Consider the following 14,905-nt stretch of genomic DNA (forward strand, 5'->3'; position numbering starts at 1 on the left):
CTGCTCTTTGTTGCGGTGCACGGGCTTCTCGTTGCGGTGGCTTCTCTTGTTGTGGAGCACGGGCTCTAGGCGCGCGGGCTTCAGTAGTTGTGGCGCGTGGGCTGTAGAGCCCGGGCTCAGTAGTTGTGGCGCACAGACTTAGTTGGTCTGTGGCATGTGGGATCTTCTCAGACCAGGGCTCGAACCCGTGTCCCCTGCATTGGCAGGCAGATTCTTAACCACTGCGCCACCAGGGAAGTCCCCTGTTCCATTTTTTATTTAAGATTTTTACTGTCGGGAGTGCTCAGGAGTCGGTGCAAGAGGCCCTAGGTTGTTGAGTGTGTGTGTTTGTGCCTTTCAGTTGTGTATGTTCCTTGTTGTCATGCTGTTATCCACGTGTCTTGATAACAGACACGTTGCCAGGTTCTCCAGTGTGTTTTCCTTCCGTGTGAATCCCTCCCACGGCCGTGGGCACGTCCACCATGGGAGAGGAGCACGCTGACCCTTCCTCGCCTTGGGCAAGAGTGGGCGTGAGCTTCAGTTTAGTTTCCACTTGACCAGGCTTCCCTCTCCTTCCTGGTGTCCTTCCCTCACCACTGAGGCCTGGCAGGGACTGAACCTTGGGGGCTTCTGCGTCTGCTTCAAGGAGTGGCTGGATCCAGGGGTGACCGTGCTGTCATCTGCTCCCAGGGGTCTTGGCCGGGCATGACAACCGCGTCAGCTGCCTGGGGGTGACTGACGACGGGATGGCTGTGGCAACAGGGTCCTGGGACAGCTTCCTCAAGATCTGGAACTGACACCAACAGGTAAGGAGCAGCCCCGTACCCTCCCTGCTTGTAGCTCTACGTGTGAAATGGTGGGTCGGGGTTTCTAAGATTAATTTGGATGTAGTTGATCTGGACTGGTGGGCAGGTGAGCGTTGGTGTCAGCTTGGAGCACTTCTTGTGCCCTCAGCTGCGAGCGGGTGCAGCCATCATACTGACTGTGTGCATCTGCACCAGGGTGTTCTGTTTCTCTTCATGTTTCTCTAAACTCTGCTTAAAGCAGCAGGTGGACGCCGCTGTGACTGGAAGACCATTCCAACCTTGGAGCGTTACAGTGATAGCATTTCCAATCCACCCCTACTAACGCGGACGCCCTGCACCCCTCAGAACTTCAAAAGGGCAAGACCTTTTCCCTTCACTTATTGCTGAAACCAAGAGCACAATTCCCATTAAGAGAAGAATCTCTGTGCTGTAAACTAAAACAAATCGTGCATTCCTTCCGGGACCATTGTCTTTGTTTTTCTTTTTCTTTTTTTTTTTCGTCTCTTTTCTTTTCTTTTTTTTTTTTTTGTCTTGAATGAATTTAAAAGGAAATACTATAATAAAAATGTTAACCAGAAGGTAAACTTGAGTGTAATTGTAAGACAGACACACTTTTTTACTAGTTTCTTTGAATTCTAGATCAGTGATCCTGTTTTGTGATGTTCATGGAAAACAAGTGAGGACTTCATCTTGTAATTGATTCTAAGTTTCAGATTGTGTTTGTAACAGGATTTTGCAGACATTCATATTTCCTTCTTAAAATATATTCCTTTCTGTTCAGTAGTTAAACAGAGAAAGAGGGTCTAGTGCAGCCTCTCTGGAATTGTTAATGATGTAAATTTAGTCCCTAGTTTTTTTACTTTTCGTCTCGTGTCACATGATCGTTGTGTGCACACACGGCATAGAAGGATGATGCTGAGAAGTCAAGGAACAGAGCACGCGCGCCGTGGACGAACAGTGAACACCAGTCAGGCACCTTTGCTCCCCAACCCGCCCTCTCTACCTTCTCAGTTCAGTTTTGAATCTCACCCCGGGTCTCCTTGTGAAGTTGGAGGGAAGTTTATACAACAGCAACAGCGCGACACCACCCTGTGCCCCACCCTGACCGCCAGGAGCCTCTGTTCTCAGGCGAGGTGCCCGTCCTGTGCTTGGATAGTCAGTCAGTTATTTGTGTATGAAACAATGTACAAATCAATGTTTTGAAAATAATGATCTCAAACTTTCTAAGTTAAATTTTAAAAAATTTGATCGTTTGCCATATCGGGTGGGTTTACTCTTAGAATCGCATGCTGTAGAAATGCTCAAAAGTGCATATAGGACTCAGTCCTTAGATGTTCTCTTTCTTTTCAGAAATAACCTCTTTAAAGCTGTAACCATTGCTCCTCTGTGCACACGCATCGCATCGGAAGCCGTGCAGTCAGCGGCTCTACACACTCACCTAGCGGGATATTCACTGTTTTCTCTATTCCTTTAAAAACAAGTCCTGTTCCAAACGATTGCTGTTGGAATTGGGGGGTGGGGCGGGGTGGTACAGGGAGTGGAGACCCCGGCCTCCCTTTGTGGATTCCTCACGGCCCGGCTCTCCCGTGGAACCAGCCTTTTGCACCGAGGCAGACCATTTTTCTAACATGCAGACGTCCCTGGTTTTGTGCGCGTCCGGTGTGGAGCAGTGGCGTTGGGACGGCGCAGGCCTCCTCCCCGCACCAAGCACTCCCGTAGAGGCAGCAGCGGCTTCTCCATCCTGTGTTTGCACCATCCTGTGTGCCCTGTGCCCTGGACCCGCAGAGAGTGGGACGAGCACCCCCCCACCCCGCCCCCACCCCCCTCGGCACCCCTGTAGAGCTCTCTGCACCCTGTCCCTCACCTTTTGTATTTAATTTTAAAGTCAGTGTACTGCAAGGAAGCTGGATGCAAGATAGATCCTATATTCACTGTACTGTTATTTAAGATGTAATAAAGCAGTTTGACATGAGGGATTTTGGCGTGACTGCTCATTTGTGGGGCTGTTTCGGTGTCTGGGGGGCAGGTGCCCTCCCCTGGCTGCCCCCTCTTCTGCCCACGTGCTTTGTCTCCCTCACAGAGAGTCCGTGAAAGGAGCGGCTGGTCCTCAGATGGGCCTGCAGAGCAGCAGCGTCCCACCAGCCCTGCCCCGTCACCACCCAGACCGTGGTCCTCTCGTCCCCCGGCAGCGGCCGCGTGAGTCTCCCGAGTGGCTGTCCTACCTTTCTCTCCTCTTCTGAGCCTCTCCCCCTACTGGTGACCCTCCCTTACTCTTCTCTCCCTAAGAGACTAAGGACGTTACTCCAGAGCCATACTTGCCTTCAGATGATGGAACAGTTTTCATCTTTATCCGAATGAAAAGACCTGCATCTTGCAAGAAAAAATGAGCATCTGCCCCACACCCATGAGAAGCAGACACTTCATTGCGTATCAGTGAGGAAGCCTCTCACTCCACTGCTTCCCTGGACCCCAGCCCTGCCTTCTGTGCCTTCGTGCTAAAGGACACAATTTTCTTTTAGTCCAAAGTATTCTGTGTAAGGTTATGAAAGGTAACTTGGTAATTCCCTCGGGACAGATTCATAAGTAAGTGAAGACTGCTCTCAGCGGGAAGTATTCCCTCCTGAAGCTCCCTTTTCCAATTGTCAGGAAGACACAGGCAGTCGGTCCTCCTGGCCTTGCTCGTGGGGAGGGGTGGGTGGGATTGGCGCGATTGCAGGGGTCTCTCCTGCAAGGACCATGGGCGCGGTTTCCCGGTGGTTGACAGCCCGAACAGTGGGTTCGCCCGGTTTCAACCTCCTCCTCCGCGTCTCTCTGGAATAAATCTGCTCTTTGCACGTTTTAACACTGCCAGCTGTCTCAAAATGCCAGAGAGCATCTAAGGTGCTCCCTGGGCTGGCAGCCTGAGTCCTTGGGAGGGAGGGTCTCCTGGGGTCAGGAAGCAAGCCTTTATCCTGGCACAGGGACACATCTGCTGTCGGCCACCCTTGGAGGGGCACGGGGTGGGCACAGGAGCCTCAGCAAGGGCTGGCTAGACTGGGTGCCCTCTGAGCCGGGGCCAGGGGAGCTGAGACTCAGCCCCTCTGCTGGCCTCGAGGCTGCCGTCCCACCTTCTCGGCAAAGTGGTCACTGAAAATAGGTGTCTGGGGGCACTGAGAGGACAGCCAGGTGGTGGTGCGAAGCGAAGCGCGTTCCGCACTGCGCTGCCAGGCGTGAGCCTCGGATTTTGCGCTTGAGGCCCGGGACCCCTCAGCCTCCTGGGCCTGGATGCACCTGGGAAGTGATGATCTCCTTGCCCCACCCTCCTCCAGGGTGCCTGCCCTTCCACCTTCCTTCTTCCAGCCTCACCTGCAGCCTCCGCCCCTAGTGTCTGAGGTAGCAGCTGGCTCTGGTGGGCACACCTGTTGCAGGTGTGATGTCCACGCTCTGGCCAGACCCTCGGCAGCTGGACGTGAACTGGGGCCTTGCAGGGAGCTCTAGGGTCACCCGCACCCCGATGTCGGGTCTCACCGCCTCTTCCAGCACCCAGCGTTCACGTCCACTCGAGGTGTCCACCCCACCCGGCACCAGCACCCATGATGCCTGACCCTTCACGCGGAGCGCACAGCGGGGTCCTTGGCGCCCTCCTGCCCACCCCAGCGGTCCCTCTTCCTCCTAATGTGTGAGAGCAGGAAAAGGCCACCCCACCCACACCACTCTGCTTGTCTCCCCGCCACCATTCCCCACTCCTGGAGTCCAGCCAAATTCTGCCCCTTCACGTCCTCCCTGTGTGATCTGGGGCCAGTTACTTGGCCTCTGTGCCCGATTCCCCGTGTGAAAACTGCAGCAAGAGCACCTGCTCCTAGACACCTTGTGAGAGTTTGGCAAGTCCCACGTCTGTGAGGTGCTAGAGCAGGGAGGGGCTGCTCACAACTTCGCTCTCAGAGACACCCCCCCCCCCGCCCCGCCTCCCGCCCAGGCTCCCGCTGCCCGCCCGGTTCCCTCGGCCTAGGTTCCTTCTGGCAGCGCTCTTCCTGGGTTTCAGCAGGCCGCGCCCCCTCCCGAGCACCTGGAGGGGTTGTTCCCTGCAGTATTGTACGCCTGGAACTTAGTGGCCCAGCAGGAAGAGGGGCCGCCCGACCCCAAAGCCAGCCCAACCAGGAGACCGCCAAGTCCAAGTCCGTGATTCCGGACACTGGCCCCTGGGGAGGGCTGGGAAAAGTGGGACGGAAGGGGCCGGACTTGTGCAGGGCATGCTGGCTGGAGGCCAGAACTGGGGAAGGTGGCCTCTGGATAGCCTGAGACACTCCCTGTCCACAGGGAGTCTCGGTGCCTCCCCCGGCCACACCTGTCACCCAGGCCCCTGGCCACTTCCTTTTTTGGGTGCTGGGCAGCGTCCCTCTACCCCTTTCCCCTCCAGCAGGCACAGCTGAGGCCTACTTCCCCAAGAGCTGGGAGCAGAACCCCAAAGAGGAGCACCCTTTCCACACTCTGCACCCCAAGTCCAAGGGCGTCCCCTGCCTGAATGAGTCCAGCTTTGGAGAGGCAGCCCTACCCACTGCACCCTCTATGGTCCCCCATCTTTCAACCCTCAGAAGAGGAGGGGTCCAGGTTTTGGGGGGTTTAGACCCAAAAGCTTAAACAGTAGGGGAGCCATGTTTAAGAAAAAGAACACAGAAACAAATACCAAATTAAGAGAGTCCTGCACCTCTGGCACTGGGAAAGGTTACACCTCTGGCCTCTCCTGAACACTGAGACCCTCTGAAGCAGACCTGGCATCGTCTGCCCAGCCCACTGCCCACGTTGGCCTGACTGGCACCCATACCCCACCAGCAGCGTCCCTGCTGCTGACCCCTCCCTGCCCCCACCGCTGCCTGGCTCATTCCAGCTCAGCCTTGGGCCCTCAGCCCAAGCAAGATCTCCTCTAGGAACCTTCCGGAGGCCCTAAAGTGCCCCTCCCAGCACTGGCCTTCTGGATTGCGGGGTGTGAGTGGGAGGCTCCGGAATCCCCGGGGTGGGCCCAGGGCCTGCTGGGAGATTGCACAACAGGCTCCGATGAAGGAAGCCACAGCCCCCGTTGTCTCATTTCTGAAATGGGGAAGTGTTCCTGCCCAAGGTCTCTGCCTGAGGTCCAGAATGGACAGACTGCCATGATTACAGACACACACCTGCACAAGTTCCTTTTAGAAAGGGCACAGGAAGGGTGCCTGCTGTGTGACCTTGGCTAGTTACCAGGCCGGAGCTGCCTTCTCTGCAGACTGTCCCTGCTCTAGAAGGTTCTTGGGAGGCCTGGCCAAGCATTAGTATTATTATGTTAATGATCATATCCAAAAACACAGCTCAAAAGGCTTCTCTCTTCTGTGGGTGTGGCCGGGGGGGTCACTTTGGGGAAGCGGTTGGGTTTACAAAACAACCGGACGGGGAAGTTACGGAGCTTGAGAAATCCCCCCAAATTCCCGCCATCCTTGCCCCCCTTTCCACTCACCCTTGATAACCCCATGGCCCAGTGGTCCCAGGACAGCAGTGACAGGTGTCCTTTGCTGTGCCCAGCTGTGTTCCAGGTCTCTCAACACAAGGCAAGGAGTCCCGGCCAGAGAAGACTCAGCGGCAGGTATGGGGGTGGAGAAACCTAGAGACCAGGCTGCTGCAGAGGGCTCCGGTCCACACATGGCCTGAGCCAGGCGCTCTGTGTCCGAGAGGCCCCGGTGTAGAGAAGGAACAGTAGCTGGCAGCCGACCGGGCTCATCCACAGTGGCCCTGCATCAGCTTATTCACAGACGCATCCCAGGAGCTAGGCACACCGTTGGGACACTTGACTCAAAGCCGTGGTGGTGGGTAACGCGTCAATTCAGCACGCCTTGGGGGAACCCACCGTGCCTGGACATGGGGGCGCGGGGGCGCAGCTCCCCCTTGGCCCCCTTCCTCCCTCCTCTCTGGGTCCTCCAGTGAGGGGATGGGGAGAGGGAGGGAGAACAGTGTTGGCAAGTCGCCCTCGAGGGGCCCCACTTGAGACGCCCAGCCCAGGGCCCCTCAGGTCCAGGTGGTGTGCAAGGACCCGCCGGGCTGCTTGGGGTGGGCGAGGCCCACGAGGGCCGGGGCCGGGCCGCTCCCTCCAGCTGTGCCGGCAGCCGAGGGGCGCAGTTCTGTCGCAGCTGCTCACACCGAGTTTTGGTTCCGAAAACACTTTCCTTCTAAGCAGAGCCACACCCTGGTAGTTACGGAGCCCGCGGCGGGCGGTGTCACCACTGGCGGCGGCCGCAGCCAGCCCAACCTGACCCGCGGGGTAGAGGAGCGATGGCGGACGGGGGCGGGGCGGGGCCCGGGTCCAGCGAACGTGTTTGGGACACAGCGTGGTGAGTGGGGACCAGGGGTCCTCCTGGGGCCGGCGCCCCTCCCCACCCGGCGGCCCCTAGCCCGGCGCCCGTCCTTGCCCCCGCGCCCCACCCCCCAGGCCTCCATTCCGCCCCCAGTCCCGCCCCTAGTCCCGGCCCGGCGTCCGTGCGGGCCTCCCCTCAGGCGCGGGGCGGGGCGGGCGCGGAGCGCTTACGTATGGCTCTGGAGACGTATGGCTCCGGAGGCGCATGCGCGCGGCAGGCGGGGGCGCGCGTGCGCACTGGCGGCGTGGCGGCATTGATGCTAGGCGGGCCGGCGCCGGGGGCCCGGTGGCCGTGGGGCAGGGGGCGGCCATGGGGCAGGGGGCGGCCGCGGCGCCGGGAACCGGCTAGCGACTGCGAGCGGCGGCGGGGCGGCGGGACCCGCGGGCTCGGCCCGGCGAGCGAACGGTGAGTGCGCGGCCCCTCGGCCCGGCCCGCCGCCCGCGGTCGTGGGGTCGTGGGGGCGGGGCGGGGGTCGCGGGGACGGGGGCTGCCCTGCCTACCGCGGGGTGTGGAGCGGGGAGACGCTGGCCGGCCGCCCCCTGCCCCGGGCGCCCGCGCAAGTGTCCGGGCGGCCGGACTTGGCCCCCCGCGTCCGCGCTGTGGGGCGGCTTGGCGGGTCCGGACGGTCCTCACGCGGAGCGGTCAGTTAGGGGTCCGCGTCGCGTTATTTATCCTCGGAAGGCGCGTTTGCGCTCCGAGCCCAGCGCCCACCCAACGACTCCGGAACCCCTGGTCACTGCCTCCCCGTCTGGCGCGCTCTGGTCCTCGTGGGGGCCGCCTCGCCACCGGGTGCCGGGCCTGAGCCGGGTGGTCCTCACTTCCTGCTGGACTGCGCGCTCGGCTCTGGCCGTGACCTTTGCTCAGCCCCGGGGACCCGCGGACCCGGACGGGCAGGTGCGGTAGCGCGGACGCCGGCCCCGGGCTTCAGGTGCTCCCGGGCCTGCCGTGCAGGTGGGCGTGGGGTGGGCTCGGCGGCGGCGCCCCGGGAGATCGCTGGGCGCTGGAGAGGAGGCCCCGGTAACCCGCAGGACGAAGGGGCGGGCGGTTCTTTACCGGGGGTGCTGCCCTTGTTACCGAACCCAGGTCCGGCTGCTCGCCGCTCGAAAGCCAATTCTCGAGAGATAGATGTTGGTAGGTAAGGAAAGGTTGCTTTATTTCGGAGGCCAGCAAAGAGGGGGGCACGCGGGGAGGGCGGATGCCTGTCCAAGGGCCCTCCTCCCCGCCCAAAAAGGGGGCAAGAGCTTTTATAGACAGAGGGAGGGGGCTACGTGCAGAAACAATGCGGTCAGCTCTGACGGTCATCTTGAAGTTGGTTATCGGTGGTCTGACCAGCGTCATCTCGATTGTTTTAGGTAGAGTTACTCTTCAGTTCCAGGGTCGGTTTGTTGCCTTTCCTCGAGGCCAGTGCCTGGTCCTCATGTAGTTCACTTCTTCCACCTGGTGGGGTTTCAGTGTCTGCAAGACGGCTCCCAGGGGAGGGCTCCGACTATTACCTGTGGCGCTTAAGGGGGAACAGAGGTCCTTGACTTTGCTTAATGACTGCACTCTTATTATTTGGTCTCCTTTGACTGTTTTCCTCTGTTTCTGTATTTTCTCGCTTCTCTGATTAAACCTATTCTTTGGCTCAAGGTTTTCCACAGACAAAAGGCGGGCTGAGGACACGGAGGGGCGGGGCGGGGCGGGGGGTTGGGAAAGGACCATAGCGTCCTGGTCCGTTTCAATCCCCCTTTCCTTTGGTACTCCTCAGTTTTGGGGAGGGCCGGGTACGGAACAGGAAGGGGAATAAGGTTTTGGGTAGAGAGGTTAGTTATCAGCTTGGCAAGGGAGCTCGGGTTTAGTTCCATTTCTGTTTCAGTTTTCCCCAAGTGTTTGAGGGAATGGGGCAATGACCCCTCTTGGCTACTTCTTGCTGAAGTGGGGCATAGTCCTGCCTAATTTGGGGAATGGACACAGAATTAGAAATAACTTCAAGCTCTGTGCTTACCATCAATATTTTGTATTATGAGAACATTACCTCTGTCCTTGATGACTTTGTCATATAGTACCTGTACAAGCATTTGAAAATTGGTAGACATTTTACAATGAAGATAATAATCAAAATGCATCTTCGTATTATTCTCTGAATGTATTGTTTCTTAATGGTTAAAGCAGATGTACAGTGTATGTTTAATAGGCCATAAACAGGCTGTTTTGGTTAGCCTAAAGTTCAAATGAAATCCTGTGTAAGCCAGAATGACTTCCCCATACCTCAGTATGTGAAAATTTCCTCCATCATTTTCCCCTTTTAATTGTAACTCTTTCCATAGAAAAGCATTGATAGTCAATATATTTTTCCAGCGTAGCCAGAGTGGCTCAGTTGCCTGCTCTGGGTCCATTCATGTCCCTCGGTGCTAGGCCTCTTTTTGTTTATATATTTGCCTAGTTGTCCACGTTGGGGGGCAAACGAATCAGATATCATGAACAGGCTCAGAGGTATGTTAATCGGGAAACGCTTTATAGGCCATACATCTTATCATTTATATCCAGTTCTCACACAAACATTGTGCATGTGCTTTAAGCAGTAAACTTAGAGCCAGCATACACATCATGACTAGTTATACTCTGTGACAGCTTCACTGGACAATTTTTTCCGTCCTGAACATCGGGGTCAGAAGTATGGTTAGAAACACAACAGCTTTCCATCAGAATTTTTAAATTTCTTACTCAGTTCAACAGTAAGGTCTGAAAGTTATCAAATGTTTATAATTTAACATACCAAATAATCCTAATTAGTTTAGAAAAAATATTTTTCTCTTAACAGAGAGAGAAAACAAAATTTAGTCTTGTATCAGTTTACTGTTAATAACAAAATTCATTTACTTAATTAAATTTAGTCTAATCTTAATCCTAACAACATACAAAATTCTCTTCTCAAAGTTACTTTTTCACAAACATTTTATCACTTTTTGGATCCATACAAATTTGTCCTTTTTTTCCCATCCAACCAACTGTAGGACAAAATTAGTGTCATCATTTTTCCTCAGTGAAAATATCTCCGTTCTTTATACTTTTCTTCTCCGACAACACATATCCTACTTCCGTTACGCACTGAAATGCTTCCCTTATCATTTTTACACATTACAATTTTTAACCGTTGAAAACCTTAACAAAACCAAGAAACAAGTAATTGAACTATTTGTTATATCAGTATTTTCTGATGGGCAAACTTAAGAACATATTCCATAACCTCTAAAAACATACACTTTTTCATAGCACAACTTCTCTTTAATGTGGTACAAGATGTGTGTTTAAGAAACCCAGACATCTTTAGTTTTCCTCTTAGTCTTGGCAAGAAGACAGGGAGTAGGTAAATTGAGATTTGTTTGATTTGTAAGTGCTTACTTTTTCTTTTTAAGCCAGTTGAATAGAGCTCTTTGCAAATTAACCAAAGACAAAGACACATATTGAGACATACATACATCCAGACAGAGATCTCATTGTTTCATCTTTTTACGTTTCATGAATTAGGCATTGCAATTAAACTTATCAGTTTATGAATAACAGTCCCGAATAGTCAAATTTACACACTCAATTTTAAAAGGATTTTTTCCCCCTCCTTTTTTTTTTGTATTGAAGTTTTACTAATTAACCCAAGGCTGAAGTCTCAGGCAAAGTGGGCTGTGTTTGTATTTCAAGGACACGATAAGAGTTAACTTCAAGTTTTTTCCTAGGCATATTTTTGTTCTCTCAGGGTCAGAATTCTGAAAACAGTATTTTATCAAGCTAGCTTTCTCGAACTGCGTATGCAAAAGAATCAGTTTGGGAATTTCAAAAGAGGTTCATCTTAACCAATTTTCTCTGGAGTCTAAAGAATACTGTTGCCATATGTTGGTTAGAAAAAATCATCTTTCTTTTTCTTTGTCATAATTTCATAGCTAAAAAATTGTTTTTAATGAATTGAGCCTGAATTTCCCATTTGACATAAGACATCAAAGATACCAATCACATAGATGGGATACATGCTCACACACCAAAAGACAGACCTGTCGCAAATCCTCTTCAGAGGATGACCAGTATGGAATCCCAAACAAACACTTGCCCAACACAAACGGTCCTCAACGGTAGACAGACGTCAGAATCAATTAGCAAAATGCCCAGATAGCACTTTGTGTTCACAAACAGTTCTCAACGTCAGACACACATCAGAACCAATTGGCAAAAATGCCCAAATAGCACTTAGCGCTCAGAAATGGGAAGGTTGCCCGGGTGCACACCGGTGGACTTAACCCGGCCTTGGAGCTGGTCAGCTCCTCCCAAACGCACGTGTCATTTCCACCAACCAAAAGCGAAAGTCGGCAGTGCCGAGCAGGGGAGAAACAGGGAGGATCCCCGAAACAAATGCTTTCGGCAGCTGCTGGGAACGTCCCCTAAAATCCCCCTCGGGGCTGGCTAGCCACAGCAGCTGGCTGGTCGCGGCTTATCCCGGCGTGTTGGCCGTAGCCGGTGGCTCTACTCTGGGAGGCCCAGGGAAGCCAGACGCTGTGAGAGCACAGCCCCACGTCGGGCGCCAAAATCTCTTACCGAAGCCGGGCCTGGCTGCTCGCCGCTCGGAAGCCAGTTCTCGAGAGACAGGTGTTGGTAGGAAAGGAGAGGTTGCTTTATTTCGGAGGCCAGCAGCTGGGGGTGGGGGGGGATGCCTGCCCGAAGGCCGACCTCCCCCCACCCCCAGCAGTCAGGGGGCAAGAGCTTTTATAGACAGAGGGAGGGGGCTACGTGCAGAAACAATGCGGTCAGCTCTGACGGTCATCTTGAAGTTGGTTATCGGTGGTCTGACCAGCGTCATCTCGATTGTTTTAGGTAGAGTTACTCTTCAGTTCCAGGGTCGGTTTGTTGCCTTTCCTCGAGGCCAGTGCCTGGTCCTCATGTAGTTCACTTCTTCCACCTGGTGGGGTTTCAGTGTCTGCAAGACGGCTCCCAGGGGTATTTGGTCTCCTTTGACTGTTTTGCTCTGTTTCTGTATTTTCTCGCTTCTCTGATTAAACCTATTCTTTGGCTCAAGGTTTTCCACAGACAAAAGGCGGGCTGAGGACACGGTGCCGGGAGGACCATAGGGCCCTGCTCCGCTTCGCCCTCAGGCCAGGCTTCTCTGCGGGCGTGGCCCCGTCCCCGGAGGTCTGGGGGAGGTCTGGGGTTGGTGCTGCCGGCTTGCCTCCTGACCCTTGACGGCACAGCGCCGAGTTCGTTGCGTGGCAACAGGCAGATGCGTGTGCAGACGTTGGTGAAGAGGTGCTCAGGGGGCTGTGCGCAGCAGAGCCAGGTGCCCAGAGCGGCGCAGGCCTGTGTTCCTCGTCGGCCCCGCGAAGGGGGCCGCTGCCCTGGGGCCCCCGCCCTGGGGCCCCGTCGGGTCCCTGATTCTCCTCCTCGCGTGGCCGGGCTCTGCCAGTGTGTGCGCCCAGTTCTGTCGTGTCCTTGCCGGCACGGGCATCACCTACTGGCGGGAGGAGGGCAGTGTAATAGGTGCCTCTCGTGTTGATGAGTGATGAGCTTTGCTTTGTCATTACTCCAGCAGGCGCGTGTTGAGGGCTTGCAGCGGACATCACGTTATTGTGTTTATATTCGTGTGCGTGACTTTTACTGGCTGGCATCCCCACCTCTTTGGGAACTACTTTATGTCTGCGTACTTTGTTATTATGCTCCAACACGTTTTTCCTATTAAAACTTCCCAGTGCAGAAGTTTTTTAAAAATTGGATTTGTGCTGTCAGGAACTTCAGTGAGCTTGGATGGAGTTAAAATTTCATCCTTTTAAAACGTTAAAATAGCAAATAAACTTGGATTAAGTGTGAGTCATGATTCGCCATTGTCACAAAATACACTGTGGAGACAAATTTCAAAAGCTGGTTTTCATATTTAATATGATTATTTTTTTAATTTATTTTATTTTATTTATTTTTGGCTGTGTCGGGTCTTCGTTGCTGTGCGCAGGCTCTCTCTACTTGCGGCGAGCGTGGGCTACTCTTCGTTGCGGTGCGCGGGCTTCTCATTGCGGTGGCTTCTCTTGTTGTGGAGCACGGGCTTCAGTAGTTGTGGCTCATGGGCTCTAGAGCGCAGGCTTAGTAGTTGTGGCGCACAGGCTTAGTTGCTCCGCGGCATGTGGGATCTTCCGGAACCAGGGCTCGAACCTGTGTCCCCTGCATGGCAGGTGGATTCTTAACCACTGCGCCACCAGGGAAGTCCCAATATGATTACTTTATAAGTTAGTTTATTACTTAGTCATCAAACTACTCTTTGTGAATAAATACGAACCCGTGTCCCCTGCATGGCAGGTGGATTCTTAACCACTGCGCCACCAGGGAAGTCCCAATATGATTACTTTATAAGTTAGTTTATTACTTAGTCATCAAACTACTCTTTGTGAATAAATATTAACAGCTTCTCGATAATTTGTAATAGTTTTTGAATATATTTGCCTTTTGTGGTTTTGATTGGCTTATCCCTTTTTTTTTTTTTTGGCTTATCCCTTTTTTATTAACTGTTTGCTCTGAAATAACTATAGGCTCACAGAAAGTTGTAAAAAATAGTACAGAGAATCTTCTGCACCCTTCCCCCTGCTTCCCAGTTTATCCCCGCATCAGTAGCACAATAATGTAAACACTGTTAACTGCATTACACCCCTTACTCAGCTTTCACCAGTTTTCCCCTGTGTGTACGTTTGCATAACCACCACCACCAGTGCGGACTCAAGAGCTGACCGTCATGCCAGGGAGCCCCACCAGGCCTCCTTGTACTCCCTGGCAACCAGTGATCTGTTCACGGCACCATCATTTTGTCATTTCAAGAAAGTTGTGGAAGGGACTTCCTTGGCAGTCCAGTTGTTAGAACTCTGTGCTTCCACTGCAGGGGGACTAAGATCCCGGTCTGGGAACTAAGACCCCGCATGCTGCGCGACGTGGCCAAAAACCAAAAAAAGAAAGTTGTGTAAATAGGAACGTTTATCATGTGGCCACGTGAGATTGTCCTTCTTGGCCACACAGAGGGCCCCGGGGTCACACAGCCTGTTGCAGTGTCAGTGTCTGTTCCCTCTCATTGCTGGGTCTGCTTGCCAGCTGGGGGACACTTGGGCTGTCTGCAGTGTTTGGCTGTCGCAAAAAAAGCTGCTGTGAACGTTCATGTGCAGGTTGTATGTGAACATCAGGTATTTCTCTGGGATAAATGCCCAGGTGCAGTTGCTGGGCTGCATATTTAGCTCTTATAAGAAACTGTCAGACTTTTCCAGAGTGTCTGAACCTTCCCTGTTCCCACAGCGATGTGTGAGTGGGTGTCTCTCTGCAACCTCTCCAGCTTTGAGTTATTTAGCCTTTCTGATTGGTGTGCAGTGACATCTCATTGTGGTTTTGATTTAATTCCTAACTGCTCATGATGTGGAGCGTCTTTTCACGTGCTTATTTACCCCGGGCACATCCCCTATGGTCCGTTCCTCTCTTGCCCATTTTCTAATCGGATTATCTGGTTTTTTACCAGACATTTTGAGATTTCTTTATATTTTATAGATACGAATTCTCTGTTGGATATCTAGTTTGAAAATATTTCCTCCCCATCTGTAGCATGTTTGTTTTTTATACCCTCTTAACAGGGCCTTCCACAGAGCAAGTTTCTAATTTTAATGAAGCCCAGTTTATCAATTTTTTTTATTTTTCACTTTTTTTTTTTTTTTTGCGTTACACAGGCCTCTCACTGTCGTGGCCTCTCCCGTTGCGGAGCACAGGCTCCGGACGTGCAGGCCCAGCGGC

General features: G+C 53.4%; 1 protein-coding gene across 3 annotated transcripts in view; it reads left to right on the forward strand.

Annotated features, from left to right (window-relative positions):
- Positions 1-1,918, forward strand: part of GNB1 (G protein subunit beta 1) — a 92,078-nt gene extending 90,160 nt beyond the window's left edge. For 2 of the 3 annotated variants that reach the window (XM_024125487.3, XM_055083820.1), the window contains 2 exons: positions 670-785; positions 1,027-1,918. In XM_024125487.3, coding sequence (XP_023981255.1) covers positions 670-776 — 107 coding nt within the window. In that variant the 3' untranslated portion in view covers positions 777-785; positions 1,027-1,918. Of the gene's footprint in view, positions 1-669; positions 786-1,023 lie in introns of all 3 variants that reach the window. The other variant, XM_024125488.3, reaches the window with a different exon arrangement.
- Positions 1,919-14,905: the final 12,987 nt, after the last annotated feature.

The sequence above is a fragment of the Physeter macrocephalus genome, chromosome 3 (genome assembly GCF_002837175.3).
Source record: "Physeter macrocephalus isolate SW-GA chromosome 3, ASM283717v5, whole genome shotgun sequence".
Classification (NCBI taxonomy): Eukaryota; Metazoa; Chordata; class Mammalia; order Artiodactyla; family Physeteridae; genus Physeter; species Physeter macrocephalus.